At 38.7% G+C, this 17,633-nt stretch overlaps 2 protein-coding genes across 6 annotated transcripts in view; one reads left to right on the top strand and one right to left on the bottom strand.

Annotated features, from left to right (window-relative positions):
- Positions 1-2,957, top strand: part of MCC (MCC regulator of WNT signaling pathway) — a 207,633-nt gene extending 204,676 nt beyond the window's left edge. For both annotated transcript variants that reach the window (XM_054055336.1, XM_054055337.1), the window contains one exon: positions 530-2,957. In XM_054055336.1, coding sequence (XP_053911311.1) covers positions 530-710 — 181 coding nt within the window. In that variant the 3' untranslated portion in view covers positions 711-2,957. The remainder of the gene's footprint in view (positions 1-529) is intronic.
- The window catches only part of DCP2 (decapping mRNA 2), a 34,406-nt gene that overhangs the window by 2,097 nt on the left and 14,676 nt on the right, over positions 1-17,633 (bottom strand). Inside the window, exons 5-13 of one of the 4 annotated variants that reach the window (XM_054055339.1) lie at positions 16,463-16,615; positions 14,701-14,813; positions 14,485-14,595; positions 13,542-13,665; positions 12,863-12,970; positions 10,497-10,548; positions 8,858-10,375; positions 5,726-5,811; positions 3,106-4,161 (exon numbers count right to left, since the gene is read on the bottom strand). In XM_054055339.1, the coding sequence (XP_053911314.1) occupies positions 10,212-10,375; positions 10,497-10,548; positions 12,863-12,970; positions 13,542-13,665; positions 14,485-14,595; positions 14,701-14,813; positions 16,463-16,615 (825 nt within the window). In that variant the 3' untranslated portion in view covers positions 3,106-4,161; positions 5,726-5,811; positions 8,858-10,211. Of the gene's footprint in view, positions 1-3,105; positions 4,162-5,725; positions 10,376-10,496; positions 10,549-12,862; positions 12,971-13,541; positions 13,666-14,484; positions 14,596-14,700; positions 14,814-16,462; positions 16,616-17,633 lie in introns of those variants that run through there. The other 3 variants (XM_054055341.1, XM_054055340.1, XM_054055338.1) reach the window with 3 other exon arrangements.

The following is a 17,633-nucleotide window of genomic DNA, read 5'->3' as shown; positions in this document are numbered from 1 at the left end:
CCCATCACAAGCTTTCCTACTGAGTCAGGGTGGAGGCACAGAAGCTACTTAGCAGCAGACAAATTAGCACAAGATGCCATCCTCTGAAAATAATTTATATTTTTAAATGGAAAAGGCAAAATCAATGCTGCATTTTTTTTTTTATAACAGACTCTGGCTATGCAATCTTTTTGGAAAGCATTACAGGTTTGATATCGGAATAGCCTGACTCACAAGCAGCGCTCCACAAGGTCACCATCAGCAACCTCTAGCTGGCTCTTTGGACCATGTTTGGAAAACGTTTGCCATAACCAGTTTACTGGTAAAGCTGCGTACTTTCCCCCTAAAAAAGATAAGAGATTAGCATCGATCTGGGTTTGGATCAATAAAGTTTAGGTCTAATGCATATTAAAGCACTAGTAAATCTTAGGAAAGTGATCGGTACCCAAGCTTGGGAGTGCCCCAAAGGCAGGGGTTTGGGGTGGATTTTGTAGAACTTGCTATGAACAAGTTTTTTGAATGACCATTTATTGCCTTGTATTTCTAACAGCAATTTGGTAGCAGCTTATGAAAAAGCGAAGAAAAAGCATCAAAATAAGCTGAAGAAACTGGAATCGCAAATGATGGCCATGGTGGAGAGACATGAAACACAAGTAAGGATGCTCAAACAAAGAATAGCTTTACTAGAAGAGGAGAACTCTAGACCACACACCAATGAAACTTCACTTTGAATGCTTCTCTTTCAAAGAAAGATGCTTAGTGCCATTACAAATTCCTTTCTTTTGGAGGTTGACTTTTAGGTAGCTTCAAACACTAAGAGCTCTGACTGTCAACGCTGACACACGTTAAGCACCTTCACTGGGATCCCAGAGAGGTGCCATGGGGATACTACAAGCGTTAACCAAGGACTGTTTCATAATGTAAAATGGCAGTGCCTGAATTATCACGCTATAATTATGTACGTTGTCTGTTGTCATTGTGTCTATATTCATACGAGTAAGTTCTCTTCCATTTTATATATGTTCTGTAGGTGACAGTATCACGTAGTAAAATAATTCACATTAAGAGGTTTTAATTTGGGCGGTTTGCAGGTAGTTGGAGAGTTTCCCCAGTCCCTCAGCTCTCTCTGCACACAGCTCTGCATTGTACCCTCAAGACTTGCTGCTGAAGTTAAATGGACTAAATCGGCAGCTGCAGAGTGGGGATATAATAGGCTGGATTGCTTTTTGCACCATACTCTGTCACTCATAGTGGGGATCAGGTAGGAAAACTGTTGATTTGGGAAAAAAAAAACAACAAAAAACAAGAAACCGTAGTTGCATCTCTGAAAATTATGATAATGGTGTAATTCTTGGTTTGTGAGAGAACTGCAAAGGCCGTGAGTTTCACCATAGCAGATAGATTGTCTGTGTCAAGGTTGGGTAAAAAAAAAATTACAGGAATCCTCCTGGTATTTATATTGCATGGTGTTTGCAATTATTTTGTGAAAGAGTTGGTGTTTCTTTTTAATGCATTATAGCCAAGGAATTTTTTTTTTTAAGGAGCTGGGTCATTTTCGTCACATGTATAGTGCTTATTACAGCTTTCTGTGATCGAGAGGTAGAATGCCTTCTCTTTGTATTTGTTTTGACCAAAAAAAGGTACTTATTAGGAACGTACCTGCTTAATATTGAATACATAGGCACAAAACTATAAATGTGTAGATGTATGGATATACAGCCACAAACAGAATGTGAATGGTGAAGTCTTTATACAACTTCCTAGGTTAATTTTTGTCCCTCCTAACATTCTCTTCTTTTGTTTAAGTCACATCACATTACTACGTGTTCAAAGGGACTGATTTGAAAATGTTGGCCTATTATGGTAGTGAACATTAAGCAAAGCACGACAATCAGGTTGATTTCTCCAGGGAGCAAAATACCAGAGTCTGCTGTAGCACCCATTTCATTCAGAATTTGCCTCTTTTTGACCAAGTACATGAAACAGCCTCCAGGTTCGTTTTAGCAATGGTAGTCCATTAAATTCATTACCTTGCTTGAGTGTTACACCTCTACTTTATATTTTTTCATGCTCCGTTTTCTCCCCTGAATCTGATTTCACTTATCTACCCTTCTTGCTTTATGCATTGATTTAGATTTATGGCAACTTCTCTGATTTATTCCTCCAGTTTCCAGTACTAGGAAAGTACTTTTAGAGGACTTCAAGTGTTTTCATCTACTCCTAAGTTAGGCCAGGCAGCCAAACAGTTGTGAGAATTTGTGTTCAGAATATGGCATTAGTGGTAGGTGTTGGTTACACCTGAAACCGTCGCAGCTGGTGTTCATGACCTCTCTTACAGTAGGTGCTGCTTTCTTCTTTCCTTGGGGCAGTAACTCGTACCTCTGGAGTCTGATGCATCAGCTACAAAGCCAACATCAGCAGTGACTGACTGGAATAGCAAGTTAAAACAATGCCCATTTCAAAATTAAGTTGTGGGTAGGTAGCGATGCCAGGGGATCGGTTTGGGTCAGCTATCTTTCTCAAGATTCTTGATTCAGAATGTGGATGGAATGTTTCACAAACCAGGCTGTAGAGGGATCAGGAACATTGATATCTTGCTGTCTTTATGGTTTCGCTATGAATTGATCATCTATGGTGTTCCCCTTTGTTGGGCAACAAGTTTCTCACCAACGGGAACACGGGGGTTTGCCATATGCTTCAGCCGTAGCCAATCACACTTGTGTCTGAAGAAACAAAACAAAATGACCCACTGTGTACCATGGCAAAATGCAGCTGCAGGTCTGTCTTACTGCACCTGGAACACCCACGTACCTTGAGGCCATCTCAGCTCTCAATGTGAAAGATCTTTCACTTAAGGCCAATAGAAACCAGGGCTGCATTGGATTTCCTCTTAGGCTCAGGGGTTTTTTTCCTATTTCTTGGTCCTAGAGCAGCTGTTTAACATAATGCAATGAATCTTAAAGCATTTTAATTGAAACCTGTCTTTAAAGGAAATACCCACATCAAGAAATCATAAAATGCACCTGGGTTTAAAAGCATAAAAAGCTGCAGTGTCCCTCAGTGCCTTTCTCAGGCTTTAATGATTTGCTGATTCTGCATAAGCTGAATGTTGTCCTACTACATTTACTGCACATCCTCCCTGCCAACTGCGCTCCAGAACTGTTTTGGAAGAAATTATGAATCATCAGTAAACGTAAGCCCCTCCCGCTTTCTTCCCAAAGGGTTTATAGGTGGAAAAACAAGATGGGTATCACACAGCCTCAGCAGTAGCTGCAGTTTGCCAGACCACCAGTTATTTTGCCTAAGTAAGCAGCTGCTGCTTCACTTGCTGGCATGCGGAAAAGGACCAGAGGGAGGTGGTGAAAGGTTTACTGCTATTGTGAAAACTGTTCAATATTAACAATTAGCTACAGTTCCAGCATACCTGTTAAAATGGCACCATCCCCGAGAATAAATGCCAAAAAAACTAATTCCTTTTATGCAACTGCTTTAAATACCAACACACCAGCCTATAAACAAGCAACCTAACTCACTTAACACTTGTTGCAGAAATACTAACATTTGGAAAGCAAGAAAAATAGGCGTGTCTTGCCAACAGAACATAGGTTGTTCACTCAATTAATCTTAGGTTGTTTTTTTTTTTTATTTTCCAAGTCACCAGAGTGCATGAATCTTTGTATTTCACAGTGTGTTCAGAAAAAAAGTACTTTTTTTCCTCATTAAATGTCTAAATCTTCACCAGCTTGAATGTACTGTTAGCTATTGCAAAGCACATGTGACTAAGTTTGCATAATGTCAGTATTGTTCTACTGGTTTTATTAGGATTTTTCATTTCCTTTAATACTGTAACATACATTGTGATTTTAGAAACTTTCCACGTTACAGGATTAGCTTTAAACGTGTTGCTGCTTTTTAGTTTTCATAGCTGCTGTAAAATAGCTATTTTGTGTTTATTTGATATAGAATTGTAAAAACTGCATTTATTTATACAGAGACATTTATAATACTTATTTTACAAATGTTCTTATATTCTGAATAAATTTCTAATGCTGTTTCTTTGCGTCGGAGGTTGCTTTGCCATACCTTGTCAATCCTGTTGTTGAACAGGTTCGCTTAAAGGTACCACAAACACTTTCTCCAAGGTCGAGAGAGATGGCGTGACACTATTCCCAGAGTGAAAAGCTGGTAAGAAATCACCAGAGATCAGATCACAGGTTTTAGCTGAGCTCAGGAACATCAGTACTTGCTACAAACTCTGTATAGTTTCAATGAATACTTTATAGAAATGGAACAGCACACACAAAACTGTTTACACACATCCAGGTTTTTTAATGACAGGTTATATGGACCAAAAGAAAAAATGTCTGTTTCATAAATTCTTTAAAAGCACTGAATGAAGTTCACATACTTCGTTCTCCAGTACATCTAACACCTTTTGATTTATTTTTTTTTTCTGCTTTCCATTGTGTTTGTTTGATGGGCCCTTTGTCCACATGATTTTAAAAAGTAACATTTCTTTTACTGGCACTATATATAATCAGTGCTGCTGATTGGCTTAAGGCAACATATAAACATTCTACAGTGAAAGATTAATCTGCACCAGCAGCACAGGCTTTACACGTCACACTGATCAGCACTGCTTATATTCATACCTCAGTACTTCGGTAAATTTATATATAAAGTCATTTAATTTTACAGAGAAAAATTACAGAATAGAAGAAAATGTCAATTTAGTCATCGCCTCTTAAATGGTGTGCTTCAGTTTCTGAATCAGTGGATAACAAATAAAATCACAATCATCAGTAAGAGGTGACTGATTCAAACTTTCTTCCAGATAACATAATGGAAATGGAATAAAATCTGTAACTTACAGTTCTAATCATAATAGCTGTATGCACTTTCTACTTAATTAGCACTGATATGCCACATACATACCAGTGAGGAAAACAGATCAAGTTCTTGAGCTTTAAACAAACAGGAGGAAGACATAACCCCTCTTGCATGAGCCACACAACAGAACACTGGCTCCCTATTTCCTGTGAGATATGCAGTGCTGTACAGAAAGGTGTTCCCCTTGGGCGTGCTGTACAGAAAGGTGTTCCCCTTGGGCAGCAGTTCCCGAGTCAGCATCCCAGAACACGTACAGCAATCGAGCGTTACGTCAAAAATAACGCAAAAAACACCACCTTCTTTGTGGAGTCTGTTTTGCTTCTTTATGTTAAACTGCCTTGCAAACTGCTCCTCAGGGCTCCCGTACAGCTTCCAAACAGAGGAGAGCCACGTAGACACAGCGGAGTTACTTAAGGATCCCCTTTTAAGTACAGGCTTGAGACTTAATTGCTGAGAACTCTTACGCATGCAGTTTTGCATACTTCTACTGCGTAACAAACATATCTACCCAACCAGTCAGATAGAAATGGTTCACCTCTCCTTAGTTTCGTAATTTTACTCAAACATGCTTAAAAAAAAATTGCAAAGTAAGTTCTTGTCACAGTGGGAAGTCTGCAGGATCTATTTTCTTTAAAAAAAAGCTATAAAAGCCTTGTTTTAAAATTATTAATGCTCCATGAGCAGTAATCATTTTCCTAAAAGCACTGAACTGCAACCCACAATGGAAATTAGAAGCTAGTTCTTCTAATCAACAATACTTAACAATGACAAAATACTCCACACTGTTTTCAGTAAATTTCCTAGTGGATCTATTAAAATTTAAATATTCAGTACTCTGAAATTTTCTCAGAATTACCTAAAAGCAAACTTTCTTCTTTTTCCTGCATGTTTTGAAGTACAAATTGAAGGTAGTTTTACTTCCTTCCCAGAAGTATCCCAGAGCTGAGAAAAATTTAAAGATAATGGGTTTCTGTAACGTTGAATCTCTATAAGATAGTCCAGTTTAACCAAACATTTTCAATTAAAAGACAAGTTAAAACCCAAGCATTTAACTTCAATATACTACTACTAAACCAGAATATTTCCTTTTGTATAATCTTTAATATGGCAAATGTAATCGCTACATGTGTTGTCTTCCTTGCAAGTTCACAATCTACTCGAAACAGTGAAAGGAACACACAGCACAAATCCTACTGCATCTATCAGTGCTTATGTACAGGATTAAGAACAGTGCAAATACTAGCATTTAGCCTACTTTCATTCTTGAACTACACTACTGCTCTAAACACATAAGAACAAAAGCCTACTATGCAAGAGTAGTGACGTTTCCAAGCCTAATTTACTGTAAAAGCACCTTCAGTTAGTTCGTAGAATTTTCCCATGCCTTAAATAATTTTGTTTGCTTCAAAAGCTGAAATATTATAATTAGAAAAGGAATCTGAAATTATGAAGTCACATATAAGCACCAGATTATTTAACGTTTACAGTGCAGGACAATTTCTGCCAACACACTTCATTTTAAAATCAACAAGAGAGGCTATTCTCCCAGTTCTCAGTAGTTTTGTGCTTCCCTACGCATTTAAGAGTGTAACCTCCTAATCTGAAAGACGAAGGCACCTTACTTTAACTCAGTTGCTCAGAATTCATAAAAAGGAGATAGCTGAGGATTTAACAGCCCGCTGACCCGACAACTGGACAGCCAGTGACCCATGGAGCAGCAGTGCTGTCCTGCACCACAGGATATCAGAGCTTGGATTCTTAATGTAGACTCTTGCTCTTTGCACCAGAATGACTCGAGTGCTACTATGAAACTACAAATCAACAAAAGCAACTCTATGCTACAGTAAATAAAAAGTTGGGAAAAAAAAGAATTTCTCATCCGAAATGACAATCTGAGAGCAATTCTGTAAGGAACAGCCAGACTCAAAGCCTGCCTTGTTTTCGAAAGGAACTGTTAACATTTACAAGTCACAGGTAGATGAAGGAAAAACATCACAAATATTGTTCTCAATTCATCAAATTAAATCAGGAAAGTTGGAGCGCAGCACAGAAGCCTGGAACAGAGACTAGGCTCAAAATTTTATTAGAAACTATTTACGCAAGTTTGGTCTAAAAAATTTACACTGTGTTAAAAAAATACTTTGATTGTGCAATAAATAAAGCTATTTCCCCTCTTCTTCCCAGTACCACTGTTTCCAGACTTCAAACTACGTAAGACACAGCTACTTTCAAAAGCATGCATGTACATCAAGGAGTTGAAGTTAATATCATTTCAGCACAGAACATACATCATTCAATCAGGCAGATCACTCTTCAGTGCGAGTTAAAACTTTAGAGCATTCTGTGAAGAGAGATGCTAAAAATCTCATACTAAAGCAGGGAGTTTATATAGTACTAGAAACTGCAAAACAGCAATAGATTCCCAGCACCGACACATTGGTAGGGTTTTTTGTTAGCTGTTTGCTTGTTCTACGAGTTCTTTCATTTCAAGAACGTTAAATGACCATTCACAATCTGAATAACTCCTTAAAAGCAAGCATTCTTACTTTAGTGCTAAGCATAAAATGAGCAATGTTTGTTTTTCAAGTATCTTGACATCAGCTCTCAAATCTGACATGCAAACATTTGACACATTTCTCTGTGTCTAGTTCCCACAAAATAAAAACTCACGGAACTAAACTCTATATCTCACTTGCCATTTCTTCACTGTGTGTTAGAGAAGCTAATGTAAACTGTACTTCTAAACTTAAAAACATACTTAATTATAAAATGACAGTGAAACAAAAACATAAACAAATAAGAGTAAACAATTTTAAATGTTCACAGTGCAGGGCATGTGGAACCCCTAAGGTAGATCACATGCCACCACACTTAGGTTAATTTAGAAAGTTACTGAGAAAGCAGAAAGCAATGCTACTACAACAGTACCCTTATACAAAGAAGTTATTGCATATTTATCACATTTATTTGCAACTCACATTAAGGCTAGATTTACTAAAATCATGACATATGTACAAGCTCCGCTTTGGGCTACTTAATGAAGCACCCCATTTCTCTTACACTGAACTAAGTTTTCACTAAGGAAAATGACCCAGTGAATACAGAAGGCAGCCAGCATCTCCTGTTCATAGGACACGCTTGCTTCATTCTAAAGACTTCCACTGTCTGTGACGTGATTTCCCAAACAGCTGCCAGAAGCTTCGAGTTCACTGTTTCATCGACATCCCCCTAAACTCATAGAGCACTAGATGAAATATAACTAATTCATCTGAAAAGTCAACTTATTTATTGAAGATTTCCACAGCCTTATATTTAACCATGCCTTAGGAGAGCCTTGTTAGCTCCACAGGCAGTAGCAGCCTCAGGATACAAACACAAACTTCTGCCTCACCATGAGTAAAGGCACTTTTGCTGGGAAATCAACTACTTGCACTGAAGAAGTAACTAAAGATTAGTTTTCACCTGAAGCTGAATAACATAACCTCTTCCAGCATTACCACACCTTCTCTATTACTGTCCTTTGCCATTTACTGTTTTGAACAGACTTTGGATACTTTTTTTTTTAATTTTTTTTTTTTTTTTTTAAAACAAAGTGAGACAAAGCTAGATTGAGCTATTTTGCAATTTGGTCTTGAAAGACAAGGTCCTCAGGACTCTTGTTCTCCAGACGGAGGAAATGCTGCAGTCTGTTTCTCCTGTTGACTGATACAGAAGTCCAGCACTTTGTATCGCCAAGATTCTTAAAGCATTCAAGTCCCAATCACTTGGTGTCAGGAATGTAAAGAAACCAGGAGAGAGAGTTCTAAAGCTACTTCTGAGGAAAAATACTAGGTAGGAGATCAGGTAGGGTAGATTCAGTAGGGTAGTGGAAGGAAGACCAGGATTTTGTTTTTGGATGACACATGAGTTGCATAAAGACTCAGTGCATGAATATACACTGTGATGGGACAAGAGCGTATTTCATTCAATCTACGAAGTTACCAATTACCTTTACTTTGGAGAAAAGTCCATTTATGGATCTGGGACATGATTGCTACCACAAGCTGCTATGACAAGTGAGTTCAAGTGCATTTCTCTCACCTGCAAAGCACACGTTCAAAACCCTTTTACTTGAATGATGAAGATAATTTAACAGTTAATAGTTTGTCACCTCAACTCTTACTGGTATTTTGCTAGTTACCCTCTCCCCCACCCCAAACTTTTGTATTTTCACTAAGAAAGTGTTGTAGCTGAAAACAACTGAGGCTACATCACTTAAATGCTAACTGCAAGTGCAATTCATTACTACCGGATATATACAGAGCATACACTACACAAGAGATCAGAGGACAACAGCACAGAATACAATACTGGACACCCTTAGAATAGTTATTGCAAGCCCAATTAAGCCATTTAGTGTCACACAATGACTCTGTTATCGATGCACCTGTCTTCCTCCTCAGCAAGATCTACAAGAGGCTTAATTACATTCAGGACAAATTCTAGACAAGTAACCTCTAACAAGGTTTAAGCTTTTATTTTTCAAAAGCAGCTGCAACTGGAATAACACAAACCTTTGCAACTTCTCCTTACTCAGCTGGGGACAGTGCTTAAGAGTTGAAGCTAGACACTCTGAATGGCTATGTTCTACCCAGGTTGTGTATCCTCACTGGAGACAGAGGCAGAGTAGGTACAAGAAGTCAAAATGCAATAGATTTGACTCCCGAGTAGTACTGATCACCAGCCAATAGAAACCATCACTAGTGTGAAGGAGGGAAAACAGGAAGATATTTTGGGAAAGAAACCAAGAAAGAGAAAGGATGACAGGCTGAGGCTAAGTTTGAAATGTGCAACTCGGTTTCAAAATTACTAGGACAGACAGAGGAGTCCTCTGAGAATCTGTTTCATTGCCACTGGCATAATATTGCAATGTACAACACAATAATGACTAACAAGTCCAATAACTTACACCAAAGCAAAGTTTAGCAAGCTGGCATACTCCAACAGTTGAAAAATCATCAATGACGTTCTACAAAACACACAGCAAGTTAAAAAAATAAAACCAAACAAAGGAAAAAGAATGCCCTGTAATGCACAGCTAGGAACAAGTGAACTGAACACTGGAAAGGTACTTTTGTGGATGAAGGCTATACTGCATTTAAAGTGCAACACTTGACTATGCCACTCCCATACCACAAAGAGATCGAACCCTTCCAAACTACCAGTCAGTCCCTGCACTGCATTTTAAAACAAACAAACAAAACAAAACAAAAAAATTAACTCCTGAGAAAGAGTAAGGCTGGATAAAAAAACCCCTCAATTGCAACAGGCAAATCTGATTTTTGTTCCTAATAGGTTTGCTGTCAGAGGTCAAAACTTTTCATTATGGCATCATGGTCAAACTTGAAACTCAAGAAAGCTCTCGATGAGAAAGCAAATTTGTAATGGCCATTGCATGCCACAGAATGTCCCTCTGTGTGTTCTGGTGGTGGGTCTTCACTGGGGCAACACGTCTCATACGCTGCATCTGCTCAAAAAAGAAAGGTACGAAACGTTTTAAACACATTATCAAAAAGAGGATCAATAACAGTACAATTCACACAGCCACGTAACGCATGACAAAGGGTGAAAATTCAGAGTGCACTTGCCTGTTTCAAAGTTATCTTGAAGTCTTCTTGTATTAGGCTTTTTTTCACATTTCTGGTTAAGAGAATGACCACATGTTACACACTTCATACAGAAATTACATTCTGTTTCTTGGGGGTGTGGCTGAAGCATCAGGTAATAGGCATGCCCATGATATTTGCTTCGACATACCTCCTAATGTTTGAATTATTTTACTTATAGCTCAGCATGAAATCTGTCACGATACTTTATCCAACAAGCACGCATCCAAGTCCACGTGCGACCTTTTAGCAGTCAACCAATCATTTTTAAAATGTAGGCTTTTGGAAAACACGCTAAATTTTTCCCTAAATGTTTTAACCTGAAAAAGCCTTGTATATAGCGGTTTGGAATCAAAGTTAGGCATGCATAAGCCTGTTTTTCAATCTGCTTGTCCCAAAAAACAAGGGGAATGTATTCGCAAACACACAACGTCTGCCAATTCAATTAGCAACACAATTTAGAACTCTCCTACGAGGCGTTAAGATTTAGCCCTAGGTATGCTGCTATAAGCATACAAATACAGAGAAAAGTATGGTTCTCTGCATTCCATGTGAATTAAGAGTTCTCTGGCCACCAAATCGCATGGAAAATAAACACTGGAGCACAAATCCTTAAATTTCCAAAGGCTGACAACAATGAATATGCAAATGAAACATCACAGAAGTATTTAGCAAAGTCTGTAAAAAGCCTACAAAGTAACTGTGGAGTATTAATGGTTCCACTTGTTTTCATCAAGATATCACAGACTCCCTTTACAGTTTTTTTTCTATATACACAAGTTTCTAGGCAGTCAAGTATTTGACTTATCATTCTTCTACCCTAAGACCCCAACATATCTATAACTATTTCTTGCCACAGTGAAGATTTTTACAGGATGAAAGTTTATGGTTCCTGCACTTTTACATTAAAACCAGAGAGAAAGTAATAACCACAAGCGAGAGTGGGAAGAATCTACTAAACAAGAAAATCTGAAGCCTGGACAAGACAGCTGAGATGCATGGAGAACTGAGGCTCACTGCTACAGAGAAGCCAGAGTAGAACTCAAGAGCCATAGCAAACAGTGGGGAAAAAATTCAATTAGATATTATATTTAAAAAATGAGAGATATCTCAGTGAGCCTTGTTACAGTCAGCTGATCTGCAGGGACAAAGACAATTCATTACTGCAAGGGAAAGGTAAGAAACCAAGAATGTCATACGGAAACATACAAGCTGCTGTAGTTATACTGTATAATTAAAAACTATATGAAATTCTGGCACACCATTCTGCATCTCAACATTTTGCTAATGAGAAAAGAAATAATAAGCATTGCATTACCACTTTGCATCTAATTATTGCATAACCTAACTTTGTGTTTACAATAATAGGTAATATATGAATAATTAAGACAAGTACAACACTGACTTATGCACGCTTCAGTAGGCTATTTATTACCCAACAGGAACCTGGAAAGATACAGAGGGACTGTCTACCGAAAGAGCTGACAAACTTTAAACTGCTAAAATAAGACTTACTTCCAAAATGCAAACTTTGTGAAGCCTAGTATGCCTGTCTATAGATGTACATGCATCTAAGGTAAGAAATGTCATGTTTCTACAAATACAGATCAAAAATTCTGATGAAATATTGTATCAGAAATGGGGTCACCAGCAGGTCCCTGTACTCGGCACTGGTGAGACCAGTGAGTACAGTACTGCCCTGTACTCGGCAGGTCCCTCTGTACTCGGCACTGGTGAGACCGCACCTCGAATACTGTGTTCAGTTCTGGACCCCTCACCACAAGAAGGATGTTGAGGCTCTGGAGTGTGTCCAGAGAAGAGCAACGAAGCTGGTGAGGGGCTGGAGAACAAGTCTGACGAGGAGCGGCTGAGAGAGCTGGGGTTGTTTAGCCTGGAGAAGAGGAGGCTGAGGGGAGACCTTATTGCACTCTACAACTGCCTGAAAGGAGGTTGTGGAGAGGAGGGAGCTGGGCTCTTCTCCCAAGTGACAGGGGACAGGACAAGAGGGAATGGCCTGAAGCTCCGTCAGGGGAGGTTCAGGTTGGATATCAGAAAAAAATTCTTCACAGTAAGAGTCATTGGGCACTGGAACAGCTGCCCAGGGAGGGGGTCGAGTCGCCTTCCCTGGAGGTGTTTAAGGAACGGGTGGATGAAGTGCTGAGGGACATGGTTTAGGGAGTGTTAGGAATGGTTGGACTCGATGATCCAATGGGTCCTTTCCAACCTTGTGATTCTGTGATTCTGTGAATATACTTTTCATACATATATATGCCCTCTTTCTCTCAGTAGGGACGTTTGTTAAGCATTACTTAAACCTGTTAATGAGACAGCCACTGCACGTTTCTTACCAAGGCATGGTTTTGCTTAACTGGTTGACTCTGGATTCCATTTGTTCGCTTCTTTTGGCTGGAAGTTTCTTGATGCTGCTTTCTGCCATTGCTCTTGAAGCTCTGACTCTGCCATTATGTCCAAAATGTAGTAAGAGAAGAGTTTAAACAGCAGCATTGAAGATTATTGCACTGACACTTCCTACTTATTTGCTAAAACTTTCCTTCAAATAACCTCAAAACATGTGAATGGTATATTTTGTAGAAAAAATGAAGCACAATGGAATTAATTAGACAATACACTCAAATTACCAAGAGTTATCAGCTGTTACTCAGTCTGTCTTGTACTACGACACACACTGTATTATACAGTAAGTTCAGTTCAGCAAGTTGCCATACACTGATGCATATATATTAGTGATACCCAAAATGTTTCAAAATGACACACTAAGGACACCAAATGGTGGGTAGTAATCACCAGCTATACCTCAAACAACACAACTACTGCCTAGTACCCACACACCTCTAATGCCTGCTAAATCTGAGAATCTCCTACCCTTTTTTTTCTGTTTTCTGTTTTTATTTTCGCATTCTCTAGTGATATGATTCAATACTTTTGTTCCAGAGAGGAATCCTTATGGACAAAGACATCTGTCTTTCAGTAGCCCAGACGTATATGCTTGCCTAAAAAACAGCCTACCTTCATTTTCAAAACTTCAGACGTCTCAGAATGATTACATGGTTTCTGTGGCTGTTTTGGCTTCACACACTGTTCTGCTGAAGAGCCATCTGTAAGCACCTGCTGACTGCAGCGAGTTTTGGATCTAGTACAGGAAAACAAACAAGAGTTTACAGCAGAATTCCTTGACAGCATAAGATAGTATTCACCCAACTTTATTTCGCTTGCTGGTAGGAAACCTATGTTCTGCACAGACAGCAGGCCAGCTTCACGTTAGCATTTGTCCTGTTGCTGTCAGTGTTGGTGCTGACCTAACTCAAATTACTGGAGCACAGCCTTTTCTTTGGGACTACAGGTTTTAAAGTTTCCTGCACTGCTTTTAGCTCAGCTGAATCAAAAGTCAGCAGGCACTTGGCTTCCCTACTGACTCCCACAGGTTTTATCTAGCTAGATACTTCCGATAGTAATTCACAGTCCTACTTTAGAGTCCTATTCTTCCTCTGTGTAAGTGCAAAAAGCATTGAACTTGAAGCAGTGAAACTTATTTACCTATTTCAGTTCCTAGTTTTTTGATTTCCCATAAACACAATGCAAGAAATTATCTAAATGAGATAGACACATGTGGGAATTTACCAAAAAAAAAGCGTATCATCACATTAATTTACTTCTCATCTTATTTACAGTCCTGAGAAATGCCCACCTTTTTTTTTTTCTCCCTTGAAGTGTTCCAAGGCCAGGTTGGATGGGGCCTTGAACAGCCTGGTCTGGTGGGACATGTCCCTACCCACGGACGGGGGGGTGCAACTGGATAGGTTTTCTGGTTGCTTCCACCTCAAACCATTTCATGATTCTATTATTCTATTCTATCGCTGGAGCACAAATACTTGGAGAAAGCACAAGCAGCTTTGTGCGACCGATGTTTTACAGAAAGGATATAGAGATGTTAAACTGACCTGGTTCTTACCTAGCTTTTTCCAAGTTGGGCTTAGAAGGTGTGCTGCCTGTAGATGAAAATCCATTCTCGCTATCTGAAGAATCTCCTCCATTCCTTTGGGAAATCCATTCCCTCAGTGGCCTGTGGGCAAGAAGTGCAACAACATCTACTTACTGAAACAAATCTAAAACACCTGAAGTTGTCTGAAAGGCACCAGCCTATCATTTGCCTCATTTCAAAACATACCTGATGAAGGGAATTGCCATAAAAAACTTGTTAGGTGCCAAACCCAGCTTGGACTTTGGGGTCATGTCATTTTTGTGGCATGGTAATTTGTCAATGGAAAACCACTCAATATTCTAGAAAAACAAGAAATATAATAAAAAATGTCCACTGCTGTAGCCTTACAGAATGTTACAAACGTGTCTCAAAAAATATTTACCTTAATGAAAAAATTACAATGGCAGACTTTAATTAACAGATCACAACTGGGTTTTCCGTAACAGGTTAATTAACAATGGGGTCATTCTTCTGACTGCAACTACAGAGTAACAGATAGTACAGCACAGCACATACTCATTGCAAGAAATGGTACATAGAACATGAAATGCATTATCCAGCAACCAAATTCTAAATAAGGGTTTCAAAAACCAACCAACCTGCACAGTGAATGCCATAAATAAAGGCAGAGGCTTTAAACAACTTTTAAAGCCCCTGCTATTCTTTCTATGTTTATTTAAAATGCAATCAAAACTAGACCACTAATACTAGTCCAAAATTATGAGAAAGAAGGGGATTTAGTTTGCAGAGCAAGCTTCAGGTTTTGTTATAGAAGAAAAAAAACACAAGGAAAGGATGAGATTTACATTATAAATTATACATTATAGTTTTAGCTATAAAAAACATATACTTTACAGAATGGATACTGAAAACGGGAATTCTGAATATACAGAGCACAGAAGAACCCATATGAGCTTTTCTGTTGCAGAACTCAGCCCCAAAACCCCAGCTCCAGGTAAGATGCATATCATCCAGAGAAGTTGCAAACTGAAGATTATTTTCAATACAGTTCTACACGGAATATAAAAATGTCATGCCTGTTTGTATTACATCAGATGAAGACAGTGCTTCAGCAGGGAGACAAAACTGTCACTCTAAGAACTATGCACCACCCAGCACAGACAGGGTGTATTTCTTACAGAAAGGGGGTATTTAGCTTATGTTTGAAAAAAATCTCAAAGTTCATCTTTTACTTTTTATTTTGAAGAACAGGTTTCTAACGCAAGGAATTGAGACTGGTCTCTAGTCAACTACAAGTACCTTCTCCTATTTAAAACGCCAGATGCCCTGCTCAGTGGCACCCTCTGCATGAAAATACGTAGATAGTTGTTTTAAACTGAACTGCAGTACAGGAAAGATATTCAGACTACAAAGATTATGGATATGAGGAACAAAGTTTCCAACAAGTCTGCTACCTGACTGAGCCTTTGCTGCCCCCTTTTAAAAGCCTAATGGTGCACAAATCATCCAAAATAGTTCCCTTCTTTTGTCCCCATTCGAATCTCTTTCTTAAAATAGATCATTTTCTAAGTCTGGATGGTATTAACACAATCCTTAGTTCCTCCTTCTGATATGCAGGCTTTTGTGTATAATCAATTAATATCTATATCTTCAAAAGAAAACACAGTTATATATACACAACTCTAAGTAGGAATAAGATGGAATGATTAACACAGATACCATCTAAGAGAAAAGAAGGGGAGAATTATAGTTTGACAGCACAGTTTAACGTTGTTTCCATGATGAATAGAGGTCAGAGTTGGTCAAGAACCAGTCTTTGCAGCAGTGCTGCAAAAAACTGAGAAGACCACACAGTGTAGAGATGCCATTTCTATCTAGTATTTGAGGTAGTCATCATGCTAGTTATTTTCATTATTTTACAGATCATTAGCTTTAAATTCAACCTCCACAGCAAGCTTCTTAGAGACTCAAACAAGATGACACATACCCGAATTTCCCTTCTCGTTTTGGGGTTGAATTTCGTGTTCTTGGGAACTCCTGGAATGATGTACAGCCGTGCTAACTGATCATTAATTCGCAACTCAATGTATTCTTCTTTGCAGATATAATCTTTTATGTCAAACCCAGTTTCTTCAAACACCTGAGAAGGATATAGATGAAATCAGCGTATGCACTCAGATTTATCTTTTCAGAACCTATCATCACAAGGGAAGGAATGACTATTTTGCAGATCTATCCAGGAAAGCAGTCCACTGCTGGGAAAACTAAGCCTTTACACACAGATATATGTTCAATAACAGAAAAAGTATCTAAGATCCTATGTGGTTCACGTTTCTTCAAGAAAGACAGACCTGTAATAAAAGCTCTATTACACCTTCACGTAGCAATTATTAATACAGATTCTCTAGCAGCTCCTCCACAATGCTATTCACTGCAAAACTACTATTTGGGGAGTAAAGACATCTTCAAATTCTAGCAATGTTTGCTTGCACCTCCATTTTTCTCCTCTTTCAACAATCCTTCATGACCCTTCTATCGCCCAGTTCATACAATTACTTTTACACTCGTAGCAAAATGCTGCTGGAGGGTAGAAAACCTTCTACTACAAAACTCAGACTGCATATTCACAGTGACAAACTAACTTAAGACTGCATTAGTAGCTCCTCTATAGAAAAGGAGAGTTACATCTGCTGGAGATTACTAGAAGTGCAAGAAAATTTAAAAAGAACGTTTTCTTTGCATGTTTTATGGTCTTGCAATAGATTCACAGAATGGTTTGTGTTGCTCAAAGACAATCTAGTGCAACCCCCCTACCACAGACAGGGACATCTTTCAGTACATCAGGTTGCTGAAAGCCTTTCTTCTAAATATTTACTTTTGATAACATTGTTAAATATACGGGATTTATAATATAAAGAGATTCAGGTCACAAAACACCTAACAGCTTACATTAGAGCCTGCCTCTAAGCTTATTAACATTCATTTTTACAAACTTCCTAGTCCTCAAAATCTTCGCAGGAAACAGAAGTACCGAGGCAACAGATTGATACCAGTGCCCAGAGGACATCTGCCCAGAAGGTGGAACACGCGTGTGATCACTTACTCTTAGAACTGGATACGAACCCCAGGATTACTAAGCCCCACTGCCAATAATCCAA

The sequence above is a fragment of the Cuculus canorus genome, chromosome Z, assembly GCF_017976375.1.
Source record: "Cuculus canorus isolate bCucCan1 chromosome Z, bCucCan1.pri, whole genome shotgun sequence".
Taxonomy (NCBI): domain Eukaryota; kingdom Metazoa; phylum Chordata; class Aves; order Cuculiformes; family Cuculidae; genus Cuculus; species Cuculus canorus.
This window is presented reverse-complemented; position numbering and strand designations above follow the sequence as displayed.